The sequence below is a fragment of the Sciurus carolinensis genome, chromosome 13 (assembly GCF_902686445.1).
Source record: "Sciurus carolinensis chromosome 13, mSciCar1.2, whole genome shotgun sequence".
Taxonomy (NCBI): Eukaryota; Metazoa; Chordata; class Mammalia; order Rodentia; family Sciuridae; genus Sciurus; species Sciurus carolinensis.
Window position 1 is genome coordinate 58583569 of NC_062225.1, and position 24116 is coordinate 58607684.

General features: G+C 35.7%; 2 protein-coding genes across 5 annotated transcripts in view; both read right to left on the bottom strand.

Annotated features, from left to right (window-relative positions):
* The window catches only part of Dync2li1 (dynein cytoplasmic 2 light intermediate chain 1), a 29699-nt gene extending 16341 nt beyond the window's left edge, over window positions 1-13358 (bottom strand). Inside the window, exons 1-5 of the mRNA XM_047523398.1 lie at window positions 13226-13358; window positions 12109-12226; window positions 6303-6337; window positions 3913-3982; window positions 1380-1468 (exon numbers count right to left, since the gene is read on the bottom strand). Of these exons, the coding sequence (XP_047379354.1) occupies window positions 1380-1468; window positions 3913-3982; window positions 6303-6337; window positions 12109-12226; window positions 13226-13233 (320 nt within the window). The 5' untranslated portion in view covers window positions 13234-13358. The remainder of the gene's footprint in view (window positions 1-1379; window positions 1469-3912; window positions 3983-6302; window positions 6338-12108; window positions 12227-13225) is intronic.
* Window positions 13359-17332: 3974 nt separating this feature from the next.
* Plekhh2 (pleckstrin homology, MyTH4 and FERM domain containing H2) overlaps window positions 17333-24116 on the bottom strand; it is a 136891-nt gene continuing 130107 nt past the window's right edge. For all 4 annotated transcript variants that reach the window (XM_047522600.1, XM_047522601.1, XM_047522599.1 and 1 more), the window contains 3 exons: window positions 22702-22788; window positions 20602-20739; window positions 17333-19608 (listed from right to left, as the gene is read on the bottom strand). In XM_047522600.1, the coding sequence (XP_047378556.1) occupies window positions 19423-19608; window positions 20602-20739; window positions 22702-22788 (411 nt within the window). In that variant the 3' untranslated portion in view covers window positions 17333-19422. The remainder of the gene's footprint in view (window positions 19609-20601; window positions 20740-22701; window positions 22789-24116) is intronic.

Here is a 24116-nt window from a genome sequence, read left to right on the forward strand (position 1 = left end):
AGATCAGTTCCCAGGAACATTGTGAGAAATGTCACAATTTTCCACATCTGATTTGGCCAACATGTGGGAGTCATTGTCAGGAAAACACCACCAAAGGGTTTTGAGGTTTTCCCCTAGATTCTAATTCTTTAAGGTCAGCAAACAGAGAGACTTTCTCTCTCCTTCAACATGTCTTCTCTATGGATGTAGCTCAACAATGTTAATCTGCACTACATTCAGGATAGACTTATACAGTCCAGCTGAGGAAAAAGCTCAGAGCTGAATTAACTCACTTTGAGATGAATAATGGAAAGAATTAAGTTTTTCAAATTTATTTTTGTAAATGGACTCATTGCCCAAGTATTATCTGACATATTTTTGTTGTTATTGTTGTTAGCAGGCTTGCAAAATATGTCACCAGTGGGAATGCCAGCTATCTCACTCCAGCGTAGGCAGGGCCTTGTTTGTTTGTTTGTTTCTTTCTTTTTTAAAAAATTTATTTATTTTTTATTTTTACAGACTGCATTTTGATTCATTGTACACAAATGGGGTACAAATTTTCGTTTCTATTGTTGTGCACAAAGTAGATTCATATCATTCATGTAATCGTAGGTGTATATAGGGTAATGATGTCTGTCTCATTCCACCATCGTTCATACCCCCGCCCCCTCCCCCCTCTCTCATTTCCCTCTACATAATCTAAATTTCCTCCATTCTTCTCTTACCCCCTAACGCCCACCCCCATTATGTATCATCATCCACTTATCAGGGAAAACATTTGGCCTTAATTTTTTTGGGCTTGGCTTATTCCACTTAGCATGATATTCTCCATTTTCATCCATTTATCTGCAAATGCCATAATATTATTATTCTTTACAGTTGAATAATATTCCATTGTGTTTATATACCACAGTTGCTTTATCCATTCATCTGTTGAAGGGCATCTAGGTTGGTACCACAATGTAGCTATTGTGAATTTTATATCCAATATATAAAACCAATATGCACAAATCTAATGCATTTCTATTCATAAGTGATGAATCCTCTGAAAGAGAAATTAGGAAAACCACTCCATTCACAATAGCCTCAAAAAAAAAAATACTTGGGAATTAATCTAACATAAGAGTATGTGAAAGACCTTTACAATGAAAACTACGGAACACTAAACAAAGAAATTAAGGTAATGAAAACCTTAGAAGACGGAAAGATTTCCCATGTTCTTGTTTATTTCAAAACCTCTTTTGGAAGCATTACAGTTTAAGTTCATAGAAAGGAAGTGGGCATAAACCTTCAGCAAAATAAAACTGTCCCCCAAAATTATGACTCACAAAAGCCTACTCACATTCATGCTGTGGACACTTATGTGTACTTACAACGCTTCCTAGAACTGGCCAGCTTACCGTAAGGTGTCACTTGTGATTGGTATGCTGATTAAGTCCAATAAAGAGGTTCCTCCACCTAATTCCCAAAAGTGAGCAATATCTTTTGGCTGAAAAACATTTTTGAAGAAAGTTTTTTATTTCTTGAGTTTTAAGTACTTCTTATACTTCATTAGCACCTATCAGTTTTAATTACAGATACGAAATATTGCAGTCCTCAAATCAACCCTTTCTTGGCAATCAAAACTCTCTCCTTTCTCTATCCCATCCCTCAAAATGCACCAAAGTAGCTATTCAAAGAACAAAGATGAAACATTAAAAACAAGTTGTCTATGTGTATCTACATGCCAATTCTGGTGATACCTAATAGAAGACATACATGGTGCTCCAAGTTTGCAAGTACCACACATAATATACACTTAAATTTTAAATAAAATTAACCAGTTGAACACATTTGGGATTCCAGATAGAAATACAACAGCTGAATAGGAAAGCATACTGATTTAAGAAAACAGAAGCTCATGAAATGAATTACCCATACAGATAAGACCTGAGGAAAAGGGACAGATACATGACTGTATTGGCTGCAGATGACTTCACCTGAGCAGAAGCATCAGTAGAGGCTCTGCCTGATTTCCACCGGGAATCTGACAAGTGTAGATGGTGGGACAGGATGAGGGTTTACCTTTTCTGCTTTTCTTTTCACAGGACGCTTAAACTAGCAGGGGATTGACAGGGTCAGGCAACCAAGTAATTTGAAAATAAGACCCTCCATTCTATGAGCACCTTTCTAGACTGCTAGCTAATGGCATCTCTGTTTCCACCTTGAAGCTGAGGAGCCTTCAGGTCACCAAAACTGTGTGAGGAGCAAAGAGTGTTTACTTAGAATTCTTAAGGAACATTAACTCTGAGAAAGACATGAAGCTTCCACAATAAAAATAGAAATGTCTCACATTATGGTACAAAGTTTAGAGAAAAAAAAACAAGTGGAAAAGAATCCTATTGGTTTTTACGTATCTGCTATCGAAAGAGCAGATGGTCAATAAAGCAAGTTTTAGACGAATATATATTATTTTGCATCTTTAACAAATTCTCAATTCATAATATCTAAAGCTGTTTTACTGTGTTGATGTTTGAATCATTAAAATTTGTGGGGGAAATCATTTTTCATTGGAAAATCTCTTTTGATTCACAAATTTGATGAAGGAAGTTTTTAGAACCCTTCTCAAATGTTTTAAGCTTATGAAAGTGGTCTCAATGCTTCCAGTGAAAAAGGATGATTATATTTCTAGGCTTATCACTCATGTTAGAATTCATATGAGTCATAAAAACCAAGTCCTCCCATATCTCAACAGATTGCTTTCTTTTCTCTTTCAATTTTAATAACCGACTTTTGTTATTTCAGTTTTAATAACTGACTTTCGTTATGGATCCAGAAAGCAACAGCAGGCAGGTCTGATTCTTTGTGCATTGTCTAACGAGCAAACATTTGGACTAGGTCCAGTTTTATGGGAATAGAAGGACCCTCTGTTTTAGATTTTTCTTCCATAGAACTAACTTTATTTAAGAAAAAATCACTTTTAATGTGAGAACTCCAAAAAAGAGATTCTACTCAGGAATTTTCCCCCAAACATATACTATTATAAGTTCTCACTCTATCCTGAATAAGTTTGCAACATTCCTCTGAAGAGAAAATAGAAATATAATCAATTACGACCTACAGTACTGTCGACTTTTAATTTTTTTGTTTGTTAGTTTTTGGTGGTACTGGGGATTGAACCAGGGACTCATGCACATCAGGCAAGTTTTCTATCACTGAACTACATTTCCCACCTTGTATTTTTTTTTAAATGCTAATAATTTAGATTTTTGAACAGTATATTTAATAAACAATTCACAGGTCATACCCATTATTTTAGCATGCTTTTATACTAAAGAATAATTCTTTAATATAAAGAGAGAGCAACTCACAATATTATTCTCATTTGAAAAATAGAAAAACTTGCTGGACCTGATGGAGCACATTTGTAATCCCAGCTACCCAGAAGGCTGAGGTAGGAGGATCAAAAGTCTGAGGCCAGTCTCAGCAAATTTGTCAAGACTCTATCTCAGAATAAAGAAAGGGCTGGGATATAGATCAGTGGTAAAGCACCCCTGGGTTTAATTTTCCATTTATATATATATATATATATATATATATATATATATATATATATAAATATATATATAAATATATATAAAAGTATATATATATACTTTATATATATATATAAATATATAAAAGTCACATTGACACAACTAATACAAGCAGACCAAAGAAATATACAATAAAGTTGCAAAGAAATCTTATTTCAGCATTTTAGCACATAATAAATAAGAAGACTGAAACATTTTCACATAGCAGCTGAAGTGCATTTGAAGTTTAACAGTACATAGCTGGGATATGTACAGTGGGATATGTTTACTGATTGTAAATGGAAATGGTAAAACCAAGTTAGCATCATTATTTCCTCCCCATCTGTGGCATAGAGATATCACTTAAAAAAACACTCACTGTGTTATGTCCTTTTGCTCTTCTTCCATATGTATATTCCAAAGCTAAGGTTGGTTTTGCTGGCTCATCCCTGTATAACGAAGGCAAAGAGTATTACCATAATGGATGGTGTTACTTTCTTATGCTATAATTTTCCCCAATTCTTTTTTATTTTTTTGGCACTGGGGATTGAACTCAGGGGCACTCAACCACTGAGCCACACTGAGCCACATCCCCAGCCCTGTTTTGTATTTTATTTGGAGACAGGGTCTCACTGAGTTCCTTAGTGCCTCACTTTTGCTGAGGCTGGCTTTGAACCACAATCCTCCTGCTTCAACCTCCTGAGCTGCTGGGATTACAAGTGTGCAACGCTGCGCCTAGCCGCAATTCATTTTTGGTTCCTCTTAAAAACTTCATAAGCAGTTACCTCGAATAACACCATTGAGGTAGAAATTAAATCAATAAGTATCGACAAATGATTTGGAAAATATTAAAATTGTTTGATAAAATATCTACATTATAGTTTATATTGCTTGGTAAGCAGTTTTATGGTACATATTTATTTTATTTATTTAACTTTTATTGTGGTTAAAATGCATAAAATAAATTAACCATCTTTGCCACTTTTAAGTGTACAGTTGGTAGTATAAAGCATATTCATATTGTTGTGCAACCAATCTCCAGAACTTCTCATCTTGCAAACCTAAAACTCCACACCCATGAACAACTCCCGTTTTCACTCCCTGAGTCCCTAGTAACCATCATTCTATTTTATGTTCCTAGGAGTTCGACTACTCTAGATACCACATATAAATGGAATCAGATAGTTTTTGTCTTTAGATGACTAGCTTATTTCACTTAGCAAAATGTTCTCAAGGTTCAGCCATGTTGTAGCATGTGACAGGATTTATTTCCTTTTCAAGGCTGAATACTATTCATAAAAACCTATTTTTAGTTTAGAGAACAACAAAAACACCCAATTTTTAAATTTGTGATTTGTATATTTATATTTACTATTTTAAATTTCACCCATGTATATCTTTATATTTGGCTATATTTTCTGCTAAAAATTCGTTTTATGAAGCAAAAATGCTGCTTTTAAGACAAAATTTATAAAATCTGATATTTAATCTAAATTTGGAAAATTGTCCTTTTTCTATAGAGGAATTGAAATTAATATTTTTCAATTCAATGTAGTAGTTTATAATATTTCAACCTAAACTAATGTGCATCAGATGATTTATTTATTGTGGGAAACATCTAGGAATGTGACCTAAGGAGAACCATGATTCCTGGACCTGGTAAAATACACAGGTCTTCTAAGAAACAATTTTGCTGCTGAGAGGACTGAAGACAAGATTCTACTATATGTATTCTTTATAATATTTTTCAAACAAATGATGTTTCCTTAAGGTGATCTTAAAGACCAAATCCCATCTCTTTTGATGTTTTTCAGGGAGAAAAAACATGCATTAAAATTGAAAGGAACAAAACGATATCTTCTAAAATTTATAGAAGATTCTCTATATCAACTTCCTGTAATTCTACCAATCCTAATCCCAATCTCAACCTGACGGCATGCTTCTACAGTGTAAGAGGTTAGGAAGTGCATAAGGCAATGGGTAAAATGTACAGCTTAAGGACCAACACTGTGTTCCAAAATGTATCCCTGATCTTCTAATCTTTTTAACCACTCACCCCACATTTGTGGAGCAGACAAAGGGGAATGAAGGGAAAGGAAGAGAAATGGGATAAGGAAAGACAGTGGAATGAATCTGACATAACATTGCTGTGTATATATATATATGAATATGCCACAGTGAATCTCGCCATCATGTACATCCACAAGAAATCAATTTAAAAAATAACTCTGGATAAATGGCAGAAAGATCAATAGAGAGAGGACAAGGGTGGGGGAGGTCGGTAGGGGGAGGAGAGGTACTGGGGACTGAATTAGAGAAGATATATTCCATGCTTTTATAACTATGTCAAAATGGATCGTATTGTCATGTGTAACCAAAAAAAAAAAACCAATAAAAATAATAAAAAAGTATCCCTGAGTAACTCAGAGATTATAATTATTGTTCAAATAATCATATATTAGGTAGAGTAAAGATAATTTCAATACCGAAGTAGCACAGCCAAAAAGAATGTAAGTACTATTGTAGACTGGGTAATTATGATAACATTTCTCCCTCAAATAGGAAAATCTAATATTAATACCATATTTTTTGGCTTGTCATCATTTATCCTTAAAGGGGCTCTTAAAGGTTATAATAAGAACTCATTAAGAATTAAATATTTTGTTTGGGTTTCAAAACCATTCTCCTTCCATATAAAGTTAGAACCTAACTTGCCTTGTACAACTAGAATAAGCATAAATGTAGTCTAAAGGTTAACATAACACTTACCTGTCAAGACACCTTAGAATAATAGTAGTCTTCCCCTGGAAATTCAAAAAGAAAGAATACTGTATTAATGTCATCCATATGTAAAATTTTATTAGTGTTCATAATTGCTGCTCAAAATAGCTTTTTTTAAAAAAAACCCTTGAATGATAAATTACCTGGAAACTAGAAACTTTCAGAATTGTTCTATAGTTTGATAAGTGGAAAAAGTTAACTGTCAACTTTCCATCACGGTGTAACTACACTGCTATTATTATAATTACAAAGCCCCACAGATGACAAATATTAGCAAATCACACCTCACTTTAGTGGTCAACTTGGCAGCTGTCTTAAATTTTCTCTCTACTCAACAATGCTAATTACTGGTTAAGCTGATGATTAGTGTCTTCTAAAATGTTTTCATTCCAATTGTTGAAGTGGAAATAAAGAAAAAAGATAACATACAAATAAAGGACATGTTGCAAATACGTTCCAAGTAGGCAATTCAGACACTGGGTTAGAACACTTTGTTTGTTTTTCATTCTAAAGCATATATTTATTTTCAATTCTTTTTAGGAGTTAGGAAATATAAATTCTGGTCAATCTCTGCCACTAACCATGAAACTTAACCTCAATTCTTATCCAGAGACCAGCTCAGTGGTTTGAATCTGTGTGTGTGTGTGAACGCGCACGTGTAATAGTAAGAATTTTTTTTTTTTTAAACAGGGATAGCTCTGCTAGAGGAAACCCTGGGGCTCCAAGGAAAATAGTTTGGAATGCCGTGGATTGCCAAAAATCCAGCACATTTTAATATATATATATATTTTTTAACCAAAAAGCCTATGATTTTTATAAAAAAGATAATAATAAATTATTCCAGATTATATGTGAAATCTGATCAAATTCAATTTTTGTAATGAGATACATATAGAAATGAGATTAGTATCAACAATGAATATTGTCTAAAGATATTTATTGACTGGTGTTATACTCAACTGTAAATCTAGAAACTACCTAAATGTCCCAAAATAGGGAACTGGATAAATTGTGGTAATTCACATACTGGGAAAATATGCAGCTATTAGCATTGACAATGTAGAAATGTATTTAAATGGTAATACATACATAATAAGTTAACATGACCCTGTTTCCAGTTAAAAATCTTTTCCCACAAACAAAGAAATTTAGAGGGACTTCACTATGTTAATAATGATTGTTCCTAGCTGATGAATTTGCAGGTTATTTATTTTTTAAAGAAAATCAGAATTTTCTAATTTTCTTACACTGGACATGAATCATATGTAGTTTATTTTTAAAGTTTTAAATAATTGAAGGCTAAATTATCTGAAGTATAATGTACTCTATGTACCAGAAAATATAGAATCAGAATTACTGTATTTCAGAATTGTAACACATTCAGATATCTAGCCAATTTCCTCAAATTTTCACAGTACCCTAGTATTGATTTAAATCATTTTTATTATAATTTCATATAAATGTATCGTACTATAAGATGATAATTCCAAATAAATATAAACTCAATTCTGGGAACTGAAATCAAGTTTTAGATCATCATTAAAACAACAAGCCATAGTACATGTGGCCTACCTCTGTAATCCCAGCCACTCAGGAGGCTGAGTCAGGGGGATTGCAAGTTTGAGGCCAGCCTTGGCAACTTAATGAAATCCTGTCTCAAATTTTAAAATAAAAGGGCTGTGGATGTAGCTCAGTGGTACAGCATCCCTGAGTTCAATCCCTAATATTAAAGAAAATGACAATCCAAATTTTAAAAATTCTCTAGTCAACTGTGGCTCCTCAGGCTTCCTAATTCAAGAAACACTAACCTAGTACAAATTCATTTAGAGACCATCAAAATGAATCACATCTTCCCTCTCATGACCTTGGTCATACCAGAAGCCCAGTCTCCTCTGACCTCCCTGGATTCTATAATCTCCCATACCTTCCCTCCTCTGAGCAGATAACCTCCTCCTGCCCTTTCTTCCTCTTTCTCTTACAACTCCAGCTCCAGACTGGCATACTCCCCAACATGTCCACCTCATCTTCAGAATGTTCTCTCCACCTGATGGCCTTCACTAAAACGTGGCCTGGATCACTTCCTCTGCTGCATAAAGAAGAAATTTACTCTCACCTCCTCCCATGAATTTCAGGACCTTTTTGCTCCCCAGTGATATCCCCAAACACCTGGTCTTCCTCCATCCTCTTGCCAAACCCTCAGAGGCTCGTCCCAGTCTTCTACCAGGGCCATTACCTCTGTTGGCTCACAATCTCTTTCCCTCTCAGCTGCTGTCCTTCGTCTTATTAATTTCGTGCCTGTGTGGCATGGACGACCTGCCCAGCACCCTGACCTCTCAGTGCATTTGCCTCCTCACAGAAGCTTCTCCCCTTGCTCTGGGTGCCACATGTCATTTCTCCTCCTCTTCCTTCTCCTTTTTTGTGGTACTGGGAATTGAACCCAGGAGAGCTCTACTACTGAGCTACATCCCCGATCTATTTTATTTTATTTTGAGATGGGATCTCACTAAGTTGCTGAGGCTGACCTCAAATTTGTGATCTTTCTGCCTCCGCCTCCCTAGTAGCTGGGTTTGCAGGTGTGCACCACTGTGCCTGGTTCCGGCATTGCATCTTGAATCATTTCACCCCTGCTGGGAACTGCACCACTTCCAAAATCACACATGCAAATAGCATTCCCCAACCACAATTCAGGAACCCCTAGAGTGGTCACAGGCCTTTGTGAAAGGTCTCAAAAGTCCACTGATCCCCCAAAGTTTCTCCTTCCCCATCCTTCACTTCTTTCCTTCTCCATCTTAAGAGTTTATAGTTTATCATTACAGTTATCTCTGCAAATATCAGCCACGCCCTAGGCTTCCCACCAGCAAACACTATTCCCAGGGAAGCTCCATCACCTTCCTCCTCCCTGCCTGTACCCATGTGAGTGAGTGATGATGGAGAATGATCACACACACTTGGCAGATTAGTGTTGCCCTCATGCCCATCATCAAAACAGCCATCGACACTGACTGGCAGTCCATTACATTTGTCTAGTACATCCTCTCTCCCGTTTGTTGCAATAGCTGTTTCATACACGGTTCTGAGTGTCTCCTTAGGCTACTCCCTAGGCCCCGCTCATCTGAATTGTTTCTTTTTCCTAACTTTAAGCCCTTCAAGTTTTCAACATCACTGTCTTATGGAGGCCTTCCCAATCTGCCAGTCCCCTGGGCTGGGTTAAGTGTCCTTCCTGTTTTTTACCATAGCATTTGCCTCATGGTAATGACATTACTATGCAAGTACCAGTACCCACATTCTTCACAGTAGAAAGTTTCTTTCATTCCTGTATCCACAGTGCCAAGCAAGATACCTGGCACATGAAAGGTGTTCACTAAGTGCCTACAGAATGGATACATACACGACTAAAAGGACAGACAGGAGGCAGTGAGGCTGTGGCCTTCTATGGTAATGGGAGACCACTATTAGCCAGACCATAGAAGCGTTAATTTCTTACTTTTCTTTATCTTTGGAAATTAACTGATCTCTGCATAAAACACAGAATTGGGTACATTTTAGAGAACAAGACTCTTGAAAGTTCTAGATATTTCAAGGGAGTTCCCAAATCTTCAAAAACACCATCAGTTTTAATTTACATTAGTGAAAAGAAACAGTTTGTATATGCCATATATTTCTATTAAGCAAAAGGAGTGATTTCACAAACAACACATAAAACCTGAACCAAAGCAAAACAAATAGGCTGAAAAGAACAAAGAAATCAAGAACTGTTACAGAGAGTGATTAGTAGAGGTCACTAGCAGGGGCATTTTGTGTGTGAGTATTTGTGTACCAGATAGTAGCATCTTCAAGGATACAGAAGTAGTTTCTTCATGCAGAATGTTTTTTTGTAATAAAAATTTATTTGTAGAATAAGACTAGTACTGGTTATATCATCATTATGTAAATTAATGAATGTACATACCTACATGGGAGTAGGATAAATATAGGAAATTGTTAAAGTATTATATCTAATATGAAAATCACTCTCTCACAATAGTAAGCTCATGAAATGAAATGCTTATATACTATATTAGATTAAAATTTAAAAACAAATGATCCCTATGATAATTTTATGTTAAAAAATTAAGTTCAGGGAGGCACATGCCTGTAATACCAGTGACTCGGGAGGCTGAGGCAGAAGGATTGCAAGTTCAAAGCCAGCCTCAGCAAAAGGGAGGCACTAAGCAACTCAGTGAGACCCTGTCTCTAAATAAAGTACCAAATAGGGATAGGGATGTGGTTCAGTGCTTGAGTGCCCCTGAGTTCAATCCCCAAAACAAAAAATAAAAATAAAAAAAGAATTAAGTTCAGAAAAAGAAGTAAAGTGAGCCAAGCATAAAACCTTTGGAAAGTACAAATTTAAAAAACCAAAATAAGAATACAAATTAAAATTTTGCTATCCATATTTCTAATTTCTATCTTTGCATATTCATATAGTTGAGATCATCTTATATATAAAATTTATATACTAATTTTTTCAATTCATATTATTTTCTTTCAGTATTGGAGATTGAACCCAGGGCCTCACACATGTTGGGTAAGCACTCTACCACTGAGCCACATCTCTACCCCTTTTTATTTTGAGAAACAGTCTCACTAAATTGCCCACCCTCCTGAGAAGCTGGGATTACAGGTGTGCACCATTGCATCCAGCACTAACAACTCTTCCATGGTCATATCATTATTTTCCCCAACAATATAATCTATGTAGATAGTATCCTGACATGATAGGTGCCTAGTGCACCTAGACACAGCTGGAGACAAGAGAGGTGCTGAACATACAGTCTTGCAGAGTTTAGATTCTAAAAACTTCCCATTTGTCAATGCCCTTAAATTGAAAGCATGAAGCACAGAAACTGAACAGAATATGAACTCTGAAAAGAAATGAACTATGATGTACTTGAATTTTAGCATCTTGGATCTGGCAAGCCTTGACCCATTTTAGAGTGTCACCAGACATTCTACCTCCCAGGCAGGAATTTTGTGTGTCAAGCAAAGTTGCATGAAGACATGATGCATCTGTTTCTGCTTTGTGTGCTTACTTCCAAAATGTTTCCATACACTTGGCTAAGAAACTAGATAAAGTAGGGGGGGTGTGGTCTTTCCTACAAATCAGTGGTCCAACAGAAAGAACTGCTGCCTTATTTCCCTCATATTTAAAAAAAAATTCTTTGATAAACATTGATACAATTGAATGATTCCTGAAAAGTGATTTCTAAAAGTTGTAACTGAAGCCAAATATGAATATTATGAAAATACTGAATTACTGATTTACATGCTGACCTAGATATTTAAATGAATCCTGGCCTTTATACTCAATTGAAATAGAAGATCTGAACATTTTAAAATTACAAAAAAAATTAGTTCAAAATCTCTTTCGAAAGTTTTTCTCACTGTTATATAACTTTTCCTAGATTATTAAGTACTTTCTAATTCAGACTAAACCAGATTTGTCATCTGGTTAGAAAGATAAAGTCTATACTTTTTGTTTTTTCCTTTTTTTTTTTTTTTTTTTGGTACAGGGGATTGAATCCCCCAGGGGCACTTAACCACTGAGTCACATCCCCAGTCCTTTTTTATTTTGAGACAAGGTCTGGATAAGTTGCTGATGCTGGTCTCAAACTTGCGATTTTCCTGCCTCAGCCTCCTGAGTTGCTGGGATTACAGACATGCCACCCAACCTTATACTTTTATTAAAGTATTAAGATAAATTTTGCCACTGGTGGTTAAATCATCTCAGTGATTGAAAAAAAATTTAAAGCATTACCCCATTTTTACTTCCAATGAAAAAAACAGATTTTTCTCCAATTTCAACTCCATCACCTTCACTTCCATTACTTCTTCTTTTTTCCACTTCAGCTTTTGCAATTTCCCAGAGAGTTTCACTACATGAGAGGCAGAAAAACAAAAAGATCACTTTATTTATTTCACACAGGGAAATTTTATTTCGGTAAAATTTATAAAAAAAAAAAAAAACTTTTTTCCTGGGGACAATAACCAGGTAAGTGTTTGAAGATTTGTCACTTTGTAATTTTTTTTTCTTTTAACTAGTTCTTTGAAGAATACTGAAATTGATAAGCAGAGCCTCTATCACCAGGTTTTGAAGTGTTCTTATTTTGGAGCTTCTCAGCAAGGTACAAGGCTGTAATGTGTTAGTTTCTCATACACACGTGAAGGTATGAGGACTTTTGGAAATGTACAATTTGTGCATCACCAACACTAAGTCACCTAGGAATATGGGAAGCATGCAAAACCAGTGTACTAAATAATCTTTGCTCCTTGAAACATTTCTTTTTTTTTTTTTTTTTTGGTCCGGAGGTCCTTGTAAGTTGTTCAGAGAGGGTTTAGGTCTTGAATATAGGTGCATTAAATGGACCTCATAAACATGAACAGCTCAAATGTATTTTACAGGCCATCAAAATTTCACACCTCCTCGCGCACCATCCCCAAAGCGATGTTACACTTTCCACAGTGCCCTTCAAGTTTCCCATTAATTGTGTGACTGGGAATTCCGGCACCAGAAGCGGGGGACCCTGGGGAGGAGGCTTTGCGGTCTAGTTCACCCCGCCTACCCATTACTGGGAACAGTCCCTGGCCCGCAAGACATTTATTGAATCAGCGAATGGATGGAGTTGATGAGCTTTCAAAACCTCTATTCTACCTGTTTGAGGCAGAATCTTCATGCTCGAGGATAGTTCCTACGGGTCAGATCCAGGTGGCAAGCAAGCCAGACCCACAATCCCCCACCAGCAGTCCAGGTGGGCTCTCTCCCCAAATGCACCCTGTGCGGCCTGTCCCTCCCCGCCCTGTCCCCGTTGGGCTGGGAAAGAGAAGGCGTTCTCGAGGGGAGCGCAGGCCGGGCGCAGGCAGGGTTACCGGAATACCTGGGCATCGTGGCTGCGCTGCCAAACGTCGCGCGCTCAGCTTGGGGCCCAGCCTAGAACTCCGCGGGTGGCGGGCTCTGTTACAAGTCGGGGTGTGCAGGCTCCAGGGTTGCCATGGGAGCGACGTCGAGGTCGCGATTGCGTAAGAACATGGAGCATCATGGGAAATGTAGTTCTCAGCGTTCTTTTTCAAGCCTCACTTTTGACATCAGTCCCTGGAATGAGAGAGGATGCCGTGACAGTTGTTACAAACCTGACATCTAAAAGCAATAGTTTCTAGGCAGAAAGTGTTGTATTAAAAAAAAAAAAAAAAAAAAACACCCTTCGACTGCCGACTATATCCCAGGGTTTTCTGCTGTTTCTCAGTTTTTACTTTTCTCCCTAATAGACATCATTTGGAAATAGAGAGTGAAACAATCTCTTGAGCCATTTTCTAGTAATTTGCTAAAAACAAAGCATTTAAAACTTAAATCCAAAAATAAGGCGTGTGAGTTTCACGTTTTCCAACTTTCAGAATGTTCTATCATGGTTTATGCAATAGCACCTTATTTATTAATGAGTTAAGCATGACTTCTCCTATGTATTTCACTTATTTTATGAATGTAGATTTTCATTGAATTTAGTGATATCTTTATAGATCTCCAGGAATATTCAGATCAATAATAAACATTGGGTTGTTACTACATGCAGGTTCTGTGCCACACAGAATAAGGAACAGAGATGAGTAAGACAAGACCCTGACCCTCCAGAAAGATATACACAGATAATTATTATTATAACTCAAGGAAGCAAGTGAAGTAAGCTTTGTAGAAGAGGTACAGAAAAATTACATGAGAATGAAAGTGATTAATTATGCCTGAAGGAGTTGGCAAGACATTCATGACTGGGATAGTATTTGATTTGTTTTGAATGTTGAGTTTACCCAGACTCTCTTGCCCAAGACATCCTAAATATTTGAAGGAGATACTCTCTCTCCAACCCGTCACTTTTTGGCTCAGTTTTATGGTATGATGTTCAAGAACATAAGCTTGAAGTAAGATGGACCTATGTTCAATTCCTGAGTCAATCATACAAGATAAATTCTATATTGCCATAATGGGTAAATTACTTAATTTTTCAGAATCTCAATTTCTGATCCTGTTAAGCAGGAAAGGATTATGAGTTTTTAAAATAAGATAAATATATGTTCTTTTTATTATCACATGGCTGCTGTGAAGGATCTTGCCATTCTGGATTTTACCATGTTGGTTATGAGAAGGCAAATAAAATTTTAAAATAAGAGTGTGCCATGTCTAGACCTTAATTTCAAAGAGAGAACTTTTTGCAGCTGCATAAAGGATGTTTGTTGGTGTTTAGCAGACCATATGGCTATTAAGGATAGCAGGGAAAGCAACAGAGTTTTTACATTTCCCCACTTGTTTTCAAAATTGTATAATCTTCTTGTGAAAAAAAATAGCATACAGAAAAAATGAAGAGGAAGAAGTTTGTCTACCCCAGAAACTATTAAACGTTTTGATGTGCTTCATTCTAATTGTATTCTTACGGAGTTGAGATTATATTGTAGTTAATTAATATCCTTATTTTAAACATGTTTATTTCCCCATATCAATTTTTAAAAACTAATGTTGATGACTACATAATATTCCACAATATAGTGTTTTTTTTTTTTTAATAATTTACTTAGGCATTCTTCTACTGTTAAGCTTGTGGTTCAGAGTAAACACCTAACATGACTGGGCTAATCAGAGTCCTTTCCTGGAATTTTTCAAACTAGAATTGGGAAAAACAAGTCATTCCCTTTTGAAGGAAGTTAGCTTTCCTGTTCTACTAAGTGAGGATGTTATTTTGTAGTTAGAAAACATGAAGTAGACACACATGAATATGAAAAGAAAGTTTTGGCATGTCTTATGGCTCTGGTTGTCTCCAGGGCTTTTCTGTGTCCTCACCCTTCTTAAGAATTTATTGTTCAGCTCTCCCTTCGATTATATGGGACATCCTAGGATCCCTGTAATAAGAATGATAAAAATGAGTTTCCTCATTTTTGTCTAAGTCAGTTCAAGTTCAATTTTGCAATTTACATCAAAAAGAGGCTATCTAATTTAGTTACTAGACAGTAGAGAGTGAGGCTTGGGAAAAGGAAGAAAAGTCAATTCTTTCTCATTGATGAAGTGCGATCCTCTTCACCAACTGTTGGCGACACAGCAGAGAAAAGTCTTAAAGGACATGACCAGATTGAGAAATTATCCAGCATCCGTGCATTATCCAAACCTAGTAAGAACTCTCCTCCAGCTTTTTAAAAGTTACACACTTTCTATAAACTTTTCTCTCATAAGAGGCTACTCTTACGGGACTTTGCAATATTTCCATAAATTCAGTTTAATAGCTTCTAAGTCATCTGCTATGGGAGCATCCAACATTCGGTTCCTAGGGAATTCATTAGAGCCACGTAGTGACAGAGGGGATTAGCTTTCCCTTGCCACAGCCACTGCTAATGAGGAGTCATCTGATTGTAATGGTACCACGATAGAACCTACAAAAAGAGAACACTCTCCAACCCACCAGTTATTAATAGATTATGTTGGCAAAGCACTGGGAAGGAAGTAGTTCAGATTCATGTGGGTGAACATTTGTGTCTTATTTTGGAGTTATTTGCAAATAGATATTTACCTACTGAAGGTTTTGTTTCTTATTGCTGGCCTGCAAAATAATTACAACGCACGTGGTTTTGAAGATTTTACAGTTGATGTTGATAATAAAGTCTCTAGAATTATTGTGATTATGTCCAATTTAGGCAATATTAAATTCAACAAGTAAAATTACAGTTTAAAGGAAGTGTTGATCTCATCTCCCTCACCCTAGCCTCCCACCCAGACCTACCAACTCTTCAGTGTAGGACTGACCTTCCCACTTAAATGCCCAAGAAAAGCCTGCATCTTGGTCACATTGAAAAAACTGGAGAAATTTACTTCACCCTAAATATCTATGTGTGGCTTACCTTAATTGAGCTTAAAGGGGAAAAAAAGTTCTCTCATGGCAGTAAAATCCTTTTTAAAGAGAAAAGAGAGTGGGAAAATGTGAGAGGTGATTTCTGTCAAAACTAATAGTGAAGAAAGCTCCCTACCAACTTATTGTTGCTCCTCATTCCCCCTCTCTAATTCACATATTGACTCTTCCCCACAGAAATCAGTCCACAGTCCCTCAACCTTGAGGAGGGCAGATTTCATTGGGGCTGGGAGGGAGGTTGATGGGGGACCATATTCTTGGCATCCCAGGAAAACATAAGACCTTTAACTAGAGAAATATGGTTATCTATGGTGGTTAGTGCTTCAAGATTATACTTCAGATCAATTATGAGTGATAAGTATGTTCTAGAAAACGGATCACCTTTTTTTTTTTTTGGTACCAGAGATTGAACCCAGTGGCACTTAACCATTAAGTCACATCCCTGGCTCGTTTTCTAATTTTTTATTATGAGATAGGATCTTGCTAAGTTGCTTAGGGCCTCACTAAGTTGCTGAGGCTGGCTTTGTACTTGGGATCCTCCTCCCTTGGGCTCCTGAGTCACTGGGATTACAGGTGTGCACCTCTGCACCCAGTACCATATTTTTTCTATGGAAAAAAATGCCAAAAAACATATTCTGTAACAAATTCTCATTTTTTTAAAAAAAAATTTTTAGTTGTAGATGGACACAGTATCTTTAGTTTATTTATTTATGTGGTGTTGAGAATCGAACCCAGCGCCTCACACATGCCAGGCAAGTGCTGTACCACCGAGTCACAACCCCAGCCCACAAAGCCTTTTTATAGTTGTGACTAACTTCTCCTGTAAATTGAGAGTTGAATCCATTTCCAAACTGTGGAAGTATTTGATCTGAAGAGCACACAGGCATTCGTGAAAAAACACACACACACACACACACACACACACACACACAAATACAGAGTCCAGAATGTTTTAAATAAATGTTTAGAAAGTAGTCCATTAAACTCACCTAAGTGAAATAAACTCCCTTGAGGAGTTTATTATGAAATCAGGGGAAAACCAGAATTTCTATTCATTTATGTATTTATACCATTATATAAGATGTATCAATATGCATACATATCTATTAATATTACAACGTGCCAAAACAGTTTCCTTTTATAGGTATAAAACAAAGCAACACTGAAGACAAAGCATGAATGTAAGAGGAAGAAGTAATAACTACCATTTTCACTAGTAGAACACCTCAACTTTGACAATGAAAACATTAAGTATTTCATGAAGATTATTCAAAAGATAATGCTCAAAGTGGGTTTTGTAAATCATTTATTATGATTGAAAGGGAAGAAAATGATAGGAGACAAATATTACAATTAAACATGAAACATTATTCTCTTATAACCAATCATAATAACATACTTTGAATTTTTAAAATGGCTATATGAGTAATTTTCCAGAAAATAAAATTTTCACATCATCAGTTACAGAAAATTGATTTCTTTCCATCAAAATATTTTATCTCTGCTCTATCAAAAATAAATGCCAGGTATAAGGTACTACAGTTTAAGCTAAGCCTTCACTACTTATTTTTAAATTAGAAGATTCCAGGGGCCAAGAGGGGGGAGTTTACCAGATGGTGAATAAACTATTGCCTGAGAATGAAGTTCTCGCACATAATAGTTCCGCCAAGCACAAAGCTCACCAATTACTGATTATTAAATAGTCTTCTGGGAACTCAGAAATACTGTATCCCAGCCAAAAGACTGGTAATCAACCCAAACTGGTAATCAGTTAACTCTAAAAAACTAATTTATTTAATTCAGTGAGTGGTTGTGGCTCAAAAGATAAAGAGAAAATGGTCAATGAAAATCTATTTCTATGGAGGTTTTAAAAGTCTTCTTTTTGTTGTTACCAATAAAGTACACTATTACTTGAGTAATGTATCATTTGACTCTGCTCCTTGGAAGGATGGAAAGCTTAGTGTGAGAACAGTGCATTACCACAGGGAGAAAGCAGCAAAGAGGAAATACAAAGGCTCCGCCAGCAAATTAATTCAGCAGCTAACATTTTTCTCAAATTGGCTTAAAAAATTGACACGAAAGTGATAAATATATGTCCAAAAATAAATATGAATATTCTACACATAAATAAAATTAAGTATACTCGTGATTACTATGACAGTTAAACATTTCTATAATATCATTTTCATGTCTTATCACAGTTTCACTTCTATCATGAATTCTCATTACATTGTTTTGACACATACTGGAAAATACTGGCCACTTACCCAACCTAGGAAAGTAATACATCTCAATGTTCTTTCAACTAAAATTTTATCTCTTTTGATAAAAGAATTTTCTATTTCCCTTTTTTCAAAACCAAATATTTTGGAATTTATTTTCAAACTGTAATTAGAAAGGAGTGTGTGAGGGGCAAGTTTTAAGGATTATCTTTGTTTTCAAAGATATTATGATTGAACAAAGCAAGGTCAGGTTGACCCAGTTCCAAATGCAAGGAAAGGTGAACAATATTCCAGTGAACTTGTGCTATGCTGACAATCAAGGAATGTCAGGAATCACTGCCTCGTTTTAAACGTCACACTCCAGTGATTTGCCAAGGCAACAGGGTACACTTTCTAATACCACAGAGGGGGTTCTGGTTACCTAACTCCCGTTTTCTCATGTAATGATTCACAGTCAGAACTTTTATTGCACCTGCTCTTAATATTTACCCCTCCACATCACATGCAGCTGCTTCTTACATTGTGTACCCCATTCCTTTCCAAACACCATCTCAGGAATTAAAAGCACATTTAATTACAGTACTTACATTTTTGGCAGTGAGCTTTTTCCAAATACTCAACAGGTACATCAAGTGAGAGATTGGAATTTCCCTTTGTAAAGATGGCCAGTATATTCAAAAGAAAAAAGAAAAGAAAAAGCTACACTGCTTGATGTCTCTGATGGTGAGGAAAATGGGGGGGAGACGACAAATTCTAACCTATTTAAGAGAAAATGATCATGTAGGCAAATTTTGTGTTCATGTTTTATTGCTATTTGAATATTTAAGAATCAGTAAGAGAGAGTAAACCCTATTATTGCTAAAACCTGGAATACTGGTGTGTGGGTGCCAGGAGGCCGGAGTGAAGGAGCTTGCTGACAGCCAGTGAAGCCACCACAGGAGGCCAGGAATGAACGTTCTGGCTCCTGAGCCTTCACAGGAGTGTGGGGCCTTTGGTGGGCCTGCTGCTTGAAAGGAGGAGCTGGCTTCCCATGGCCCTGGCTTGGGGTCCCTGGGTCCTGGCTGAGAGCAGTGCCGGAGCAGAGAGGTGGTGAAATGCTGCCTTCTGCTGATGGAAGTTGTTGATGTAACTGGCGATCAAAAGAGTGATTTCAAGAATCTGAAACAAGAAGCAGAATGATTATGCTCCTGAGAAGTCCTCACCAATGACAAGAGAGGAAAGGGTTGGCCGTGGGTGATCTCCGTTTACTAGCGCCCAGTCTACCAGAATTCCCTTCTCTGTAGTTCAAACAATGGAGTTTTTACAGGTCCAGCACTATCAAGGCACCGGCCCATTTTCCCATTACTGAAATCAGCAGAAATAATGAATCTCAAAAAACAATCAAGTTTTAGTGGCCATATTAGGAAAAGTAAGAGCCACAACTCCCTCAATTACCTTAAAGCCAGATTTGTAACTGTATGAACCAAGAAATTCAGTCCATCATACAGATTAACGCCTTTCTTTAGATGAAAATACTGAGCATGCCACAATATTTGGCACTTGATGGTTAACTGCTTCCACTTAAATAGACTTAATTAGGAAAGAAAATCTGCCATTTTTTTAAAAAAAGCTTCAGATTCTGAAGAAATGATCTCTTTTTTATTTGATGATTTTAAGATAGAGTTTTATGAAAATCAATTTCTCATTCTTTGGACTACAGAACCGCATGTTAGAATGTGGCCCTTTTATTGTTGACTTTTACTTAAGAGACATTAAAAAATACAGTTTGTTAAAAAGAAAAGTAAAGGCACAGTAGTTTTTAGTGATAAAAGGAAATAATCCCCAGTAAGAGAATGTGTATAAAGTACCTGACAACAATCCCTTATTCTGTGGCCATTTCCTTTGACCTTTTATGTACCAGGTGCTAGGCTAAGGACTTTGTAAACCTCCTTCATTACATTTGTAAGCTAAAAGCCGTAGGTATTATCATACCATTTTTAAGACCAAGAAACCAAGACTGAGAAAAAGTAAGCCCGGATTTGGACCCATGGTGGTTAAATGACAAGTAACATTTGTTTTCCTATCTGGAACAGTCTTTGCTTGATAAATGTTTTAATACGAAAAGAAGTAAAGAACTAGTGTAAAAAAGTTGACAGAAAGAGTTCTACTCACCTTGGGTTTTGCCATGGCAAAAAGTAATTTCTCTGTTGGTTTGTCTTTTGAATGTGTATTGTTAATAACTACCATAAAATCATCTTGAAAACCTCCAAAGGTCATTAGACTTTTGTAAACATAGCTGACTATTAACCTCTTCAAAGAAAAGAAAAGGTAAATGTTATATGCTTTTTATGTTCAGAGAAAGATGAGAAATGAGTAAAATATATATCTCCATTAAAATGCTGATATTAATTAATTAGGCATAATGCAAAAATTATTTTCTAAAATCAAATCTATTATGATCTAAAATAGATAGTAGTGGTACTAAGTGTATTTAGGCATCATCTACCTTTACAATTAAAATACATTTCAATTCTGAAAAAACTCACTTCAGAAAAATTAGAAACTAAGAAGAAAACAAAAAAACACTTGTATTCTAGCATCCAGTGGAAAATCACTGTTAATTTATTTTCATATGTTCTTTTTTTTTGTTCCAGGAATTGAACCCAGGGGTGCTTCACCACTTAGCCGGATCCCCAGCATTCCCAGCCCATTTTAAGTTTTATTTTGAGACAGGGTCTCGCTAAGTTGCTTCAGGCCTTCCCTACCTTGCTGAGGCTGGCTTTGAACTTGGGATCCTCCTGCCTCAGTCTCCCAATCCCTGAGTCACCATCATGCCTGGCTATTTTCATATGTTCTGTCAGGTATCTCTTTATATATGAGGTTGAACCACATGAAACTGATACTTTTTATGGATAAAATGGTCAAATTCTGTACTGGCAAATCAATGTTTTACCCTGATTGGTGAATTCTTTTATGTACATAAACAAAAGCAGTATTAAGCATACTGTGAGCACTGTGCTTTTTTAAAGTTGAGATGTCTTTCCATGACAACAAAAGCAATTGTATAACATCATTTCAATGACTTTATAGGCGATCTTTTATTTATCAGCCTACTGCAGTCTGTTATTTATCACCTATTGCAGGGTATTTTTTAGTATCTTGAAATATTTTGGGAAATATTTCATAATGCACATACCTAATTATTTCTTTAGTTATGAAAGCAAACACCAAGAATTACCTGCTTAAAAAGTGAGGAAGATTTTTGAGAATTTTTCCAAACTCTACTCCAGAGAGGTTATAACCATTTACATTCTCAGCACTACAATCTAAGTAACATTGGATATCATCATTCTTTTAAACTGTATTTCTAGTGAAATTAACATTTTAAAATACATTGACTGAATATTTGAATCTTTTGTGAACTGAGTTGGCCACTGGCCTATTGGTGTGTTTACAAGTGTACAGCTTTTTGTTGACTTAAGTCACTGATTGTATGATCTGTCTACAAGTTAACCATTCAGGAACTAAAAATTATTCAGAAAACAAACTCCTTCAAAAAGTTTTTATACTACTTACAGGGGTAAAACAGTAAATACAACACTATAGGATAGTTTGATTTCCAAAAAAAGTTTTCAGCAATCCCTGATTATTATTGCACCTTAGAATCTATTAATTCCTGTCCATCAGATTAATATATATATCTCCATATATATACATATAGTTTTTACTAAGTAATCTGACACATGAAATGTGATAGAAAATAATGTAAACTTCAGATAAAAACATGAACATATAAAAAGCACAGTTTGGCTTTACTTTTAATTATGAGAAAATCTTTTAAGTTTTTGTATTTGTACATGTGAACTGGGAGGGGATATTACAGGAAATGACAGAAATGAGGTTACAGAAGTCTTAGTAAAACTGAACTTAAACTTTGGTCATTAAAGTTTCTACTTTAATAATATCTTAAATATTTTTATTGTATACAAGACACAATTGTCTTAATTTTTTAAAAAATATTCATTTCACCATTATAACCAAGATTGCAATTTAATCATGGGATTATACTTTTCTCACACACAACAGATAACCATCTTATCTTGGTTTAAAAGATAAAATTGTAAGCATAGCTGTATTTGTAAAATGACCTTTCATGGAAGAATGTTATCTAAGCATGAGAAAAATCAGATTAAGGTGTGCTGTTTTTTGTTTACTATACACTGAGCAATGGAAATAGTGGACTCAATGCAAAACTTCAGGGCTTAATCTTACCATGGAATTGTATTCTAAGATGCTCAAACCATTCTCATGTACAGCCAGCCACATGAAAGCATTTCCCAGCGAGGATGGAGTTGTGGGCTACAAAGAGTTGAAAATATGCTCATAAATGCTATGCAAAAGCATAGAAATATTTTCCAATCTAAATGTCATGTAACATTTATCACTATAAACAACAAAATGTACTACTAAAATCTCTCTTGGGGAAGAGGTAGTGTGGTCTACTGGAAAGAGCAGTAAATTTGATCATAAGAGAATGTGTTGAGATCCAAATCTGCCACTTAACAACATGTGTATTCCAACAAGCTTTTTAATCCCTTCGAGACTCTCCACATCTTTAACATGGAACAATAATTTTTATATCTTATTTTTGTTTCAAGAGACTAATGGTTGGCAAAGCTTTGAGGGTTTCTGTGATAACCAAAATATACTGATGTGTTTTATAAGGCATGTAGTGCTCTTATAAATTATATAAAATTATTAAAGTCATTGTACATTGTAAGTGCTCTTACCAATGTAAAGGATCACTGTAGTAATTGTAACCTATCTGAAAGTTTATTAAATCTGATAGCAATGTCTAACAAACAAAAAGAAAATACATAACTATGTGATCAATAGTAATGAGAAATGCCAAAAATTTCTACCATTTTTTTATTGCAAAAGCAATAAAATCGTATCAATAAAAATAATCTCTTTCCACAAAAAGTCCAGCTAAAGCCCATGAATATTTTTGAGCATTTCACAATGATTGATTGTTTGGTTAACAACTGAATTCCTAACAAAAACTTAACTACTTCTTTTAAATCTTATAAAACAATGTCAAGATTATAGATAAGGAACTGGGATGAATCTTGTATTATTTGTATATTGTAAAATTTAACAGAATTTCATACATAAAACACCCTGGGTTACCACCCTATGGAGAGTCAGTTTGCGAAAGACAGGCAAGCATTAAAAAGAATGCTATTCAACTCAAGTGTCCATCAGCAGCTGAATGGATAAACAAAAATGTTTATGTGCACACACACACATATACACACTCATTATGAAATATTATTCAGCCTTAAAAAGGAAGAAAATTTTGACATAGGCTATGATACGGATGAATCTTTAAGACATTACCCCACGTGAAACAAATAACCAACCACAAATGGACAAATAGTATAAAATTCCTTATATGTATGGTTCCAAGCATGGACAAATTCATAGAGACTTAATTGTGGTTGTTAGGAGCTGAGAGGTGAGGACAAGATTGGACAGTTAGTGTTCAGGGGTGCAAAGAATTTCAGACCAGAAAGATTTTTAAGGTTCTAGAAGTGGATGGTGGTGATGTAGGCAATGCGAAGGTAATTAATATGGGTCTGTCCACTTAAAATGATTAAGATGGTCAACTTAATGTTATGGGTATT